Raw genomic sequence first — 14,322 nt, 5'->3', positions numbered from 1 at the left:
ACAGCATCTTGAAACTCTTCATTTCCTGCAGAAATGCTTGTTGTACGTTCAAGCTCATAGGCTGCTAATGCTGGTGACAATAGATAGGACAGGTGGTCATCCCAAACAGTAGAAAGGCCAAGATCCTGTGAGGCAAGTCACAGAATGATGACAACCGTGCAGAATGAACATTAGGATATTAATAAGCTTGCATACTGCATAGGTTCAAATAAATCCATGACAAATCTTTCATTTGTAGTTAATGGAAGTTAATCCACGAAGCAGGAAGATTTGTATGTTGATTCACACACCAAACAGAAGAATCAAACACCGTCAACAAAATATCAAACATTTACCAAGTTAGACTACTAGACTAAAACAAGACCAGCAGAGTTGAAACTGCAGTTTTAGCTGCAGCATCTCTGCATGAAACGTTAAGAAGACAGTGCATAAATACACAGCAAAAATATGGAAAAGATCAGCTAAGATGCACCCCACATTTTTCTAATGTCTCTCATGGAAACCCACTTCTGAAAAAACAATGCACAACAGCTCCCCAAAACACGTACACATGTACATGTACACACACCTTCCTCCTACCATCCCACAAGTGCAGAGAAGTAGAAAAAACTACCACCTATGTATTCAACGCTGCATGAGATTCGTACTCTGAGGATTACTTGCCACCCCAAAGGTTGAGCATTGTGTGGGGAGATAAAAACAAAAACAACCAAAAAACCCCATTAAAACCAGACATAAGCTAACAGGGATTTAAAGTATCATCTCCTTCATATCCAGCACAGGAAGAGTCATTTCTGGCAGGTTACGTCTTGTCAAAACCCTGATAAAGGACGAAACTAACTGCTAGAAATACCTTCTGATTTTGCAAGGCAGTCAGAGTAAGATCATGAAAGCTGAAAGCCTGCTTTCATCTAGGGACCAAAAACATTTGTGACGGATAGGCAAAGCCCACTGACAACCAGATTTGATCGTCCTAGCTTTTACAGACCACTCATAGGTAGCTTGCAAGTGCCACTAAGATCTCAGACCTAGAGTGAGAGGCAAAGGCAGGGTCGGGGGAAGAGCCCCCACATGAGGCTATGGAATCACCACTGCAAATGACATCTAAACTTCTTTCCAAACAATTTTTCAGTTATTTCACTTTTCACGTACTGCATTTCTGCAAAAGCTGATGGAAAACACATTGCAAAGATAGAAGTATGTGAACCAACAAATGGCTATCCAAAACAAGTATACAGTAAAAACATGCACCTTTATTACCAATCAATGACAATCTTTAAGCAGTATTACCTTTCTGTGTTCAGAGACCAGTATTCGCAGCTGCAATTCTATCTCGTTGCTTGTTACCGCAGCATCTATTGTGGAAGCACACAGAGGAGGAAAAGGGGGAACTGAAGATGTTGTTCCAGGGAAACATACAGATTTTATTGCTTCTCCACTCATGGGTTTCCATTTGGATTCATCATGCAGGTGAAATACACAGACCTCCACAGCGTCAGAGGGCTGACAATTTCCAAGAAACTTTTGATGGTTGAAGATACAACCTATCGTGCGATAAGGATACAGTGGCTTGGGTTGTTCAACTAGTGGAGGGTCATCAGGGTTGATAGGTCTGTGGATGTACCTAACCAAAAACATTCAATTTCTTATTAATACACCTCATTTCAAGGCAAGGTAAAAATATTTAGATGGGACAGATATAAGCCATTTCTCCTTTTAAAAATATAAGCCACATTTGTTAACGTATTTTTTTTCCCAAAATAGCATTCATTCATTTACAGAAAAGTAATTATACACATTTTGGAGGCATAACATACAATGAAATAATACCCCACTTTTTTCTTTAAATCTAGAAAAACAAGCAGATTAATCAAGCAGACATTCAACAGCAATTAAATTTTGCAACTATAACAACATACCCATACAGTTTCCCCACTATTCATCACATTTGGAGAAACACATCTTCAAATGCTAATCACAGGATACACAAACAGTGGCACAACAGAATTGCTTATTTTCCAACACTGGATATTAATCAGCACTTTTCACAAAGCCAAAAGTCTTATATTCAAATATATAGTCCCACTGTGCTTCTACCAATGCAGCTTGAAGCTATACATTACAAAAATTACGTTTCCAAAAGTAATGCTTCAAATAGCACTAGGAAGTACAATGGGATGGATTACAGTGCTGCATATCATCAGCAAAGAGGAAGTTCTTTTTATTGAAATGTTGAGCATTTTTTTTATTTTTATATAAAAATTCGGACTGAGTACCATTCTACGCGCTTGAGCAATAGGATATGCAGAATAAGAAGAAGAGAAAGAATTTTTAACAAATTCTTCTTAACAGAAGCTTTGGAATACAGAACAGCTACATATGCCCTTCTAAAATGACTCAAGTGAGAGAGAATCTCAGAGAACTTGCAGAGATTTCTGCAGGGGAAAAAAGTAATGTAACACTGATTTCACAGATGAAATAAGGAAAAAAAATGGGTTCCTGTGCTGGTTTTGGCTGGGATAGAGTTAATTTTCTTCGTAGTAGCTAGTAAGGGGCTATGTTTTGGATTTGTGCTGGAAACAGTGTTGATAATACAGGGATGTTTTCGTTACCGCTGAGCAGTGCCTACACAGAGTCAAGGCCTTTTCTGCTTCTCCCACCCCCCCACCAGCGAGTAGGCTGGGGGGGCACAAGAAGCTGGGAGGGGGCAGAGCAAGCAAAGCTGACCCCAACTGACCAAAGGGATATTCCACACCATATGACATCATGCTCAGCATATAAAGCTGGGGGAAGAAGAAGGAAGGGGGGGACGTTCAGAGTGATGGCGTTTGTCTTCCCAAGTAACCGTTATGCATGATGGAGCCCTGCTTTCCTGGAGATGGCTGAACACCTGCCTGCCCATGGGACATGGTGAATGAATTCCTTGTTTTGCTTTGCTTGCGCGTACAGCTTTTCCTTTACCTATTAAACTGTCTTTATCTCAACCCACTAGTTTTCTCACTTTTACCCTTCCAATTCTCTCCCCCATCCCACCAAGGGGGAGTGAACGAGCAGCTGTGTGGTGCTTAGTTGCCGGCTGGGGTTAAACCATGACAGTTCCTAAACAATCATGTCAGATTTCATCTCCTTCTTTACCAATGACGACAGCGATAGCATCAATGGCAATCAGGTGCCATAAGACACGTAACAGTTGCTATCCTGTATTAAAGCCACTGAAAACTATATTACAAACTGTTGAAATATTTCACCTTACACCGAACCAGTTATTTTCCAAACAACAGCAGTACAGAAAGATTCAAAGACTTTTGTCTTAGATTACGTGAGTTACATGACAGGGTGTAAAGATAAAGAAAAAAAGCAGTAACAAAAATAGTCCACGCAAACCTCAATATATGTTGCTCAGTTTTCTTATATTCCTTTTACTCACCTATGTCCTGTTAAGCTCTCCCAAAAAGTAATTGTTCCATCAGTTCCACAAGTCATTACCCAAGTGTGGGGGACTCCTTTTGCTTTTGTTCCAACACACACAAAGGCTTCCAATCCAAACCCAAGAAGAAGACTGCACAGAAGGTTAGCATGATCTTCACAGTCACCCTAGGCAGTAAATATTAGTAAGCTGGTCTGAGTATCAGGCATGGATAAAATCTTAAAGAAATAAACCAGTGATATTTCTCTAATCATGATTTAACAAGTCATGTTTCCTTCCTGTTTACCTAAAGCACGTATCGGAAGTCAAGATTTTAAGGTTTAAACTTGACAAGTTTTAGTTTTCTGTAATAGAAAAAAACGTTTAAAAATAGTAGTATGTTCTAATGACAGACTATTTATATTTTTTATTCAAATATACTGTATGACTAATACTGGAAAACGTTTCTTATGATTATAAAGATACCTTCAAGTAAACCAAAACCAGAATCTATTGACCCGTAAAGACAAAACTAACATTCTAATTAAAAGCCAAAACATACATAAAGCAAATACCTGAGGTAATATTAGAAATTACGCAGTATTTTCACACAGTTAGGAAATTTAATCAGTTAATAAAATGTAATTCTATTGTAATTTTACTGTCTTGAATGTGTTGTCAAAGTTCAGAAATTAAAAAAGGTAAAACAAATGCCCCCACAGATCTAACTGTGTAACAACTGAAAGTCACGTGTAGCTGCATTTCCCTTCAACCAGGGAAAAAAAGCTTCCTTCATAAATTTATTGCTACCATCGGTAATTCACAGAAATCAATTTCTGAATGTGATGTGTAATATTCTTTTTATCTTAAGTTCTTTAAAAATGTTAGTTGTAAAGTAAGAAAAAAATTCCTCATGCAATGAAGCCTTCATAATACAAAACACAGCATTCAGAAGTAGAACAGTACGGCTCTTTAATCAAATACTATTCAGAAGTTGAAAATGTTAAATTCGGTGTTCTTGGAGGTATCTGTTCATTACAGAGATAACACAATCTTCCCCTACCATAGTATACAAGGGAAATATCCAGAAAAGTAGGTTTAAAAACTTAAAAAAGTTTCTGGTGAACCTGTGTTCATTTAAGAATGCCACACCACTTTCCACAAAAAAATTAATAACGATCCAGCTGGTGTCTCAGGGGCTAAATTCAGCTATTTTCTATACAGTTTTCCACTTCTGCCTTGGAGGAAACCCCTTCTCTGTGCCTCCAAACACAAAGGTCCTCAAACTCGTGATCACCACCTCCATCTGAAAGCCAGTGGGTAGCCACTGGTGCCTTTGTATGGTACCTATGCATGACGTGATCTTCAGAGCCAACAGCTAATGTCTGTTCTGTGTGGTCTTTGACACAGGTCTAAAAACTGGGATACAGCTCCTGCTGCCAAGAAGAACAGATCTTTTTAATATAAACACCTCAGTGAGATTGTTTTTGAACGCAGAAGTATCTCAGTGGCAATGAAAAGCACCGACCACTCCAAAGAGGTATTAAAAGAGATCACTATTACTTTTATTCATACAACAGAAGAGCTATAACCCAGAATGAGTTACAATTTGTTTCATTTATTATAGTCATATAAGTGTCAGATCACTAAGAACTAGGCTGAAACTTTTAGTGAAAATCCCTATCTTGCAAAAAATGGATGCAAAGACTGTGAGTATATTTTAGCCCATCTAAAAAAATCAGTTTTTCAAAAGAGACTTTTCCAACTGTTCCAGGATTAGTCCGGAATTTAAATTAGTGGCCTGCACACTAGCAGGGATTCATTGAATAATTATATGGGATCTTAGAAAAGCAAATGAAGAAAAGCAAGCTCATTGTCGAACAGATGTATTGACAAATGGACCCCAACAATAGCAGTAAAGAAAGTCTGCTCCAAAGCATTCTTGTCTACTATTTAACATGTTTCTCTTTAAAAAGGTCTTAAACAAGTTATTGTAACAGAATTCTCCAAATTTGATTTAATCCACGTATTTGCAGCCTGTTTTAAATTACTGACTTCAGTCAGAATATGATACTAACGCTACGGTGTCACACAAAGACCGTTTTCACATACCTTGTTTCTACATAAAAAAGCAAGAAGGGTGCACCACTGTTCTTGTTTGCCACCACCTCCTCCGATGACAGGAGCTCTTTCATAACCCAGGACACTGACAAATCGCGCTGCTTGTCGAGGAGTGTCTAGTAACCGGCCTGCTCGAAGTGGTCTGATATATGAACATACTGGACGGTTTACTCCATTTTCATCCTGAACATATAAAATACGTTTATTTGCCAGACACACAAATGTTACAAAAGATTCATCTTAACTTAAACTGTCTTTTTTGCTATGGGATTTATTCTCCCTGAAATAAATATCACTGAAAATTATTAAGACACAAAAATCCTTCTAGAATTAAGACACAAGACCATTAAGGCACTTCATTTAGAGGGACTTTACAGTTAGATTGTTCTGCTGGCTCTGTCACCAGTAGGACATTCCAGACTAAAAGTTCAAACACCTGGAGCAGTACAGGTTGAGCATAATTTCCTTCAATGGGTGAGGAACTGTTCATGCTCCATCCACTGTCAATTTCCATATTATCATCAAACAAAAAAAGCCCAAACAAATAAACAAAAAAACCCCACCAGCCACCAAACACCCCACATCCAACCAAAAAAAACCTCAAATCAAACAAACAAAAACCCCAAAACCACACAACCACCAAAACTCACAGCAAACCCCCAAAACACCCCCCCAAAGCATTAAGCACTCAGCAGCTGATTTTAGAGTTTAAAAGGTGTCTATTTGCTTCTGAATTTGAATACTCTTTACCTCTTGTCATAACACCAAAAACCAATAAATAGATCTATATAGATCTATACAGATCTAGATATATAAAAATTACAAAAGTAGTAATACCAAGAATTTCTAATTTCTTGGAAAAATGAAAAAATGAACTGACTGGAAAAAGGTCTGTTTTATCACATGCTGAAGGGAAATATTATGATTATCAACTATTAAAACTATTTCAAGCAGTATAAAATTCTTCTTTTCCTCACTGGGCTAAACTGGTACTTTTATGTTTGTATATTTAAAAAGGGATCAAAGCCTTTTAAATGTCTGCAGCTTCAGGAAACCATGGTCTCATATTTGTTACTGTAGTTACATATTGCCCTCATTAAGGTTTTGTCATGCTTTTTCAGCAAGTTGGTGTAAGAAAAGCACCATTTATTTGAAGCTGACTGGAATCCTGTTGGAAATTATTTCACAGCTAGAAAGCAAGCAAAAAAAAAAATCACAAGAAGGATTCATTATTTATTTAATATAGCTTTATATATGTAATGTGTGCTTCTGCATTATGCCTACGAAACTGGCCAATAACTAAATTATCAAACAATTCTGATAATCTCACTTCCGTTCCCAGAAATGAGAAAGGCCATTAAGGGCAGTTTTACTAACATTTGCTATGGCCAGTGGGAGAATTAAGATAAGCTCTCTATCGGTACTGAACTAGCAGGGGGCCAGTTCCTATAGTGTTCTGAGGGCTGCCAGTTTCTATACTGTTCTGTAACAAAGAACTTAGTCCTCTAATCCTACCCACAAACCCTTCCCTCCAACCTTCTTCCCAACCCTGCTGTAGCTTTGTGGGTGCAGGAAGTGGAATACCATTAATTCACACATTGCTTTATTCCCAAAATAGTACAAGTCCCATTTTTACCTCATGTCCCCAACCAAACTCCCAGTTCTAGAATTCCCTGTTTAATTATATATTTTGTTTCTCTATAAACCCTGCCTTGAAAACCTTAAGCCTTTGTATTGGGTCTGGCTGGGATGGAGTTAATTTTCTTCATAGCAGCCCCTATGGTGCTTTGTTTTAGATTTGTGACCAAAACAGTGTTGATAACACACCAGTGTTTTAGCTACTGCTGAGCAGGGCCTGCACAGCGTCAAGGCCTTCTCTGTTTCTCATTCTATCCCCACACAGAATAAGTTCGGGGTGGACAAGAGGCTGGGAGGGACACAGCCAGGACAGCTGACCTGAACCGACCAAAGGGATACTTCATGCCATATAGCATCACGTTCAGCAATAAAACTGCTGGGCGTGGAGAACAGACTTTCTGTAAACCAGCCCCTGCTTGGAGACTCACTGGGCATCAGCCTGCTGGTGGGAGGTGGTGAGTGATTGGCTTTGCATCACTTTTTTCCCCCCTTTTCCTTTCTTTCCTTCACTTATTAAACTGTCTTCATCTCAACCCATGAGTTTTTCATCACTTTTGCCCTTCCCATTCCGCTGGGGTGGAAGTGTGAGAGTGTGACCGGGAGGGGGCTCAGCTGCTGGCTGGGATCAACCCACCACACCCTTATTTGGAAGTTCACATCACTGCTGAACACTCACGGTACAGCCAGAATGGCAGCTGTTACTTTACTGAAAAGAAAGAGTAGGCAGGGATCGCTTCAGAAAGTTACTTTGAGGTAATAAGCTACTGCTCATTATCTGTGCTAGGAAAATTGCTACCGTGCAAGATAAATTCATGGCACTAAAAATGCAAAGAATCATACCATTCCTTTTACAGAGGGACAGTTACCAAGGAGCAACTGATGCATACTAATTTATTAGCCTACAACAATTATGTCTGTAGCTAGCGTGCGACATTAACCAGACAGATTGCTTTACAGACCACACAAAGCTCAAATATTGTGTGGATCTGTTCTCACAGATCTAAGTAAGTCCATTTTTAATAACCGTTTTATGTGGAATAAAACTTGTTTGACATAGTTTGCACCAATCACTTAAGTCTTTGCCATTTGCAAGTATTCAAGGAAAAGACTAAACAGTCTTTTTTATCACCTCGTGCATCAGAAGTGGTTGGAGCAACCCTTCTTTCTGCATCATGCTACTGAGCTCCAATACACACATAGAAGTTCAACCCTTACAAATTTCATTTTTTGCATGATACACCACATGTAGCCCTGACCTGAATGTAACCACGTCATAAATCTGTACAGATTCTATACGCACGTAAACTTCAAAATATATAAAAAAATAAACAGATAACTTCAAGAAAGGATTGGTCTATTTGTAAAATTTACAAACCTGTGCAAAAATCTTTACTAGCCTTACGTTGTGTGTAGGCCTTATCTGTAGGTACTCTCTCCACCACTGTTTAGCATATACAAGAAATAATCGTTCTTTTTCTGCTGTTTTCTGACGTTCCAAAGCAAACTGCAGGTAAGAAAAACATAACCAATCACACACAATAATTCCAAACAGGAAAAAAAAACCCATAATCAATAAGTACAATAACACCAAATCAGGCCCATGTGAAATAAAGCTTAATATTTCAAGTGTGCCACGCAAATGCTGAAGAATAGTATTTTGAAATGAAAATCCAATGAACAAAAACCTCAAGCAACATTTCTTGTTTGTAGGCTCATATATATCAAGCTCGACTGAAGTTCATCCTAAGTGATGCATTTCTATACAGAAGGATTGCTCAGCTTCTGATGTGCAGAATAATATCTGCATGCACCTTCAGGCCAACATTTACTGGCTTTCCAGGCAGAATAGCTGACTTGACATTATTATTTCGAACAGGAGAGAGAGCAAGAAAACATATACTACCTGAAGAAAACTAGGTATATTGCATCTTTCTTATTTTTCTTCTTAAAGTTTTGATACAAGTAAGTAGAAAAACTACTAAAGTAATATTTCAGATAATGTTCAGTATAAACAAAGTAGTTTAAAAAAAGGTAATTATATTTAAATTTAATTGGAAAAAAAAGTATTGAACATTCAAAAACCCACAGCCCTCAACATCTACATAAGTAATTCTACACTGAGCTCCCCCCCCAATAAAAGAATAAGTCAGCCCTCCCCGAAATTACTTACTTGAGTATTAGTTATTTCTGGAGACAGTGTCTTATTAAGCTGCGGATACATTTCCAGTCTGATGTTTAAAACGCCAACAGAGACCTTTGATTCTGTACCTTTAAACCAAAATAAATTTTGATCAGTTCTCTCAAATTCATTTTACTTAGGACATTTCAGCCAGGCAGGAGCAAATAATTAAAATAAATATTTTAGCTATATAATCACAAAAAATACCTAAACTTCTTTAAATATATGCAAAATAAGCATCTTTATTTAAATTTCAAACTCAAATGAGGCTGTAAGAAAGCATAATCTGGCCAAAAAAGCAGACATCTAGATCTGAGATAATTATCCAAGGCCCTCTTTGCAGCCAGTACCGGGATATACGAGATGAAAGGCATTCTAGAAATGTCTAGAATAGGCATCTAAAACAGAGTAGGAGTCACACACTGTAGAAGTGCCTATTACTACTGACCGCACAGGAAGTAAGTGAAGTTCATCTTCCCCAAGATAACAGTTTATTATGACGGACCCATACAAATAAGAGTAATCAACTTAAAAAAAAAAAAAAAAAAACAACAACAAACAAATGACCCATGAAACCCCACAAACCTGATGTTATTGCATAATGCTGAAAATTTAGAATTACATAAAGAAAAAGAAGCATTACAAAACAATAGAGAGATGGGATTATAAGCAATACGAGCAACAGAAGCCTCACATAGTAGTTTGTCTGTTTATCTGAGATGGCAGTATGCTTTGATGTTCTTGATACGTTTTGTACAATGACAAGACTTCAGAAAAGGAGAAAAAGCACTGGATTTACTGGATTGATACTTTATTACTTGGAAAAAAGCTAATGATAATTAGATTTAACTCCTCCCATCACCCATTTGAGTATTAAACTCAACTTATTTGTTATGCATTTCCAAGTAATTATAAATAAAAAGCCCTCCATTTGAGAGACTATCCAAACCTATATTGCTTACTAAAGTTTTGGCAATAGTCAGCATTTTCAGAAGGAAATGAAGCTAACAAACATATTAGCAAATAAGCTTACTAGGTTTGTCAATCAGGAATAACTTATGTAGTACATCCAATCTTCAGAATATTTTGAAGGTATAATTTAATGTCTTTTGAAACTATCAAGAACTGCTCACCTACCTAACAGGTAGAGAAACTGCAACAGATTACTCGAACGACTCATAAGTTACTACTTGACCAAGCTCTGGGATAGCTAGCATAGGAAGTCATGACAGATTGAGTCCTAGATCTAATCTTTATCCACTAAATCATAATATCCTAAAAACTTAGGTTGGAACTCCTGAAAAGGGGAGCGGGGACAAGCGATACACAAAAATACAGAGGTATACTAACTGCTAAGCACCTAAACAAAGCCATTCAGCCCTTCTGCCAGAAAGCATGCTTCCAGCTACTGGAATAAATGGCAGCACAGTAGATAGAGATCACTTTCTCCAGCAGTTGCTAGTTTGCTATGAAAGGGACACAAGCTAGGTTTTACTCTTCAGTGCACTGGTCTGATATATTCCTGGAGATAAATTAGTTGATTTTTTTTGGTTTCGTTTTGATTACTGATTTTCTGCAAAATCTGGATAAGTTGTGAGAGTTCCCAGACATGGGGACCATTATTACACAGGATCCGGAATACACATTTTTAGTATTTTGGTAACACAAAAACCTGACCACTAGTCTCCTACACATTTTCTAAGGATACCTTATAGTAATTTATGAGTTGAACTAAAATTAAACTACATCATAAATACTGCTTTAAGCTCATAAGCAAGCTCAGTACCCAATATTTTAAGTCATCATTACAGCCTTATTATTTATCCTTACCTACACCCAGGAGTTCAACAGCAACATTTGTTATGCCATTCTCTGCAGCCAAGACAGATCGCCACTCCAAGAAATAGGATGCTACTAGTGTTGTCTCACCAAATGTGTCTGTTTTGATCAGAACCATATGCACTGGATCACATATAGATAACATAGTGGTTGCATCCACCATTTTACTTCCATCACCTGCCATTATTAAACCAAGATAAGATAGCAAGAATATTATCATCCCAAGTCCTCCTCAAAATTAAAAAAAGTATGCATCTATATTCATTGCATACATTGCATTTTAAGAAAAATCTCATGTCCAGAAGTGTAAGCAATGATCCCATCTTAAAATCAAACTCAGTTTAGGACAGAGCTACAGAAAGATTACAGTTAATTTACAGAGGAGATAAAAAGATTCCTATAGTCGAGTACTCCAATGCAATTGGTTCAACTGCACAAAAATTAAAATGGAATTAGCATTTAAGAAAATAAAGAATATTAAAGCACCATTAAGTAAAAGCAATTGAAAAATATTCTTTTAATAAGTTGGAATGCATCAGGTCAACTTAGTATACATCAGTACTTAGGAAACAACTTTCCCTGTAGTTAAGCTTGACTCTGTAATATAAACCGCTCCATGAGCAGCAGAATTAACAAAGTCTGGTTTTCTTTGAATTTGTGGTATATTCGCTCCCTTCCCCAAGTCCAACTGCAATAACTCTGGCTTCCTCTCTGTTCCCTGATATTCCATAAGCTGGATTTCTACAGGATTCATACAGTATCCAGAAAGCCTTGTCATAACATACTTAGCTCCTACCATGTTCCCTGGCTACCAACAGAACAGTAATACAGGCTGTGGATGACTGACTCTTCTACAAGTGTTTGCCAGCTGGCAGGCAAACTGAACTCACACTGAAGTTTTTCCTGCCATATGACAACAAATTTACATTTCCCTTCTTCACTTGTCAGCACAAAGTTCATGAAAATCACAACCACCTTAGTACCTCTTACCACCTCTGAGACTACCATCTCACTACCAATTAGGGAGAAAGTTGGTCAAATTCCAAAGTTATTTTAGAGTGGAAAGGAAGGAAAAGAAGAGGCAAGAGTAGAGAAAGATCTACAAGTGGCATAACCTAATACAGTAATTTGTTTCTTTAGGAAAACACGATAAAAAATAGGTAAGAAAGCCACTAAATAATATCAAACATATTTCACAATAACTCCGAAGTCAGAAAAAAACCCGATAGCATCGGCTTTAAACCCACAATATTCCTTACCTAGGCTATCCTTGTGTACTTCAAGTAAAAAACCATCATGAAAATCTGGCTCACAGGCACAGGGGACGGGTTTAGAACGGAAGCGCTGATTTCGAAAATGTAAACACAGAGTGAAGGTAGAACAGATTTGGCCAGGCAGAGGCTCCGGTTCCTGAAGATGTTCCAGAAAAGCTTTCCCACCCAAAACCTGAAGGTAAAGATACCTCCGTGTTGGGTCAATGTTAGCTGTAAAGCGTAGCAATAAAAATGAAGAGACTACAAACAGATCTTAGGAAGCATGTTAAGTATCAGTTAACTAACAGGAGACTAGAAAAAAAGAAATTTTTTGAAACAAGTTCTTAGGAGAAAGTGATTTTAAAATGTACGGAAGTTATCTTAATGTAAAATAAATGAAATTTAAGAAAAAGTCACATTTTATGCGACACTAATTTCTGCTGCTTACATGAATTTACTTCCTGTAGATAAGCAGCAGCAACATCCACCTTTATGCCAGTTCATACTGGATTACTAATTCAGAGTTCAAAAATCATAGACTTAAAATTTCTCTCAAAACTATGATCCAAATATTAAAATAAACAAGCAACATACTTTTTTGCAAAACTGGTGGTTCTCTGTCAACAAAATGTGTTGATGGTTTTGGAGCTGAAGGCCTCTCCTTTTCATTCACATCCTGGAATTACAATTAAGACTTTTTAAGGTGTCAAGGGATGCAACAGCGCTCTTACTGCAGTCTTCTAAAAATTAAAGAATCCTCCATTTCAGCTGAATGCCATTCCTCAGGTACGCTCCCTTCTAGTACTTGAGATGTAACAAAACTGAACAAATACTTTCAATGTAGTATTATCATTAAACCAATTTTAGCATATACATTAAGCTATTCTGCTCCTAATATGTCACAAATCAGTAAAGCCATTACAAACCTTTAGAAGTAGCGAGTTTTCACTTTGTCAAAACACCAAGTCAGTAAGAGGAATAAGCAAAAGTATTTTCACTCTTCAAAAGCTACTTACAGTTACAAATTTAAGTTCCTTCATAACATCATCAATGATTCCTCGTTGTCTTAAGGCTTTTATCAGATCTTCTGTGGATAACTGCTGATGCTCAGGCGCTAACTCTTCACGTATAGTCTCAGCAAGAACTTCTCTTATCCTGCCATGGACATCCATCTGAAAGAAAATTCACTATATGCTACAAATACAAGCTCCTTAAATGGCAGCAGCTATGACTACACAGTCACTCTATAAGACTAAAGGTATTCTCCTAGAAACACAGAAATAACTATACCAAAATATTAATCCTTTCAGAACTAATCAAACGAGTCACTGTCTCACCAAAGCAGCTCTACCAGTTAAAAAAATCATGAGCGTACCAAACCTGAGCATTTTCACTGCTCTTGACAGCATCCCCTACCTTGAACTTCCCTCCTTACAAAAAGGTCTGCAAATCCATCAATTATAAAATGTCACTGTTTTAATTTTTTGTCTCCCTCAAAATTCAAACTTAGGATAATAGTTTCTTATTTTTAAGGGGAAAAGTACACCTTTATATACTTGTAGGTAAGGCACAAAAGTAGGAAATCTCCATTGCAAGCTTCCCCGATGCTCAGAGGGAAGTCAGAGAATTTCTGTCCTTCACCTCAGCTGTGAAACTGCATGGATTTGTAAAGCTGTTTCTCACACAGGAAGGACGTTAAGGCCACAGCCACTGGGACTTGAAATATTTTGCGATATATGAGTTAAAGCATTCGTATTTATTTCCCCGTCACTCCAAGACCCAGCCGAAGAACCTCGCTCAAAAGGCAGCAGGCAAAAAATAAAAAAAGAGCCTCAGTCTCAGGGTGCTGACCCCGCCGCTCGGCCCGCCAGCGCCTCGGGCCTCGC

At 37.7% G+C, this 14,322-nt stretch overlaps 1 protein-coding gene across 1 annotated transcript in view; it reads right to left on the bottom strand.

The window, feature by feature from the left end:
• The window catches only part of CEP76 (centrosomal protein 76kDa), a 14,512-nt gene extending 904 nt beyond the window's left edge, over positions 1-13,608 (bottom strand). The window contains 10 exon segments of the mRNA XM_009318528.1: positions 1-125; positions 1,291-1,624; positions 3,428-3,594; positions 5,519-5,710; positions 8,541-8,669; positions 9,336-9,433; positions 11,175-11,360; positions 12,443-12,667; positions 13,031-13,112; positions 13,453-13,608. The exon segment at positions 1-125 is cut by the window's left edge and continues 1 nt beyond it. Coding sequence (XP_009316803.1) covers positions 1-125; positions 1,291-1,624; positions 3,428-3,594; positions 5,519-5,710; positions 8,541-8,669; positions 9,336-9,433; positions 11,175-11,360; positions 12,443-12,667; positions 13,031-13,112; positions 13,453-13,608 — 1,694 coding nt within the window.
• Between the last annotated feature and the right edge of the window lie 714 nt (positions 13,609-14,322).

The sequence above is a fragment of the Pygoscelis adeliae genome, unplaced genomic scaffold (genome assembly GCF_000699105.1).
Source record: "Pygoscelis adeliae isolate BGI_AS28 unplaced genomic scaffold, ASM69910v1 Scaffold42, whole genome shotgun sequence".
Lineage (NCBI taxonomy): Eukaryota > Metazoa > Chordata > Aves > Sphenisciformes > Spheniscidae > Pygoscelis > Pygoscelis adeliae.
This window is presented reverse-complemented; position numbering and strand designations above follow the sequence as displayed.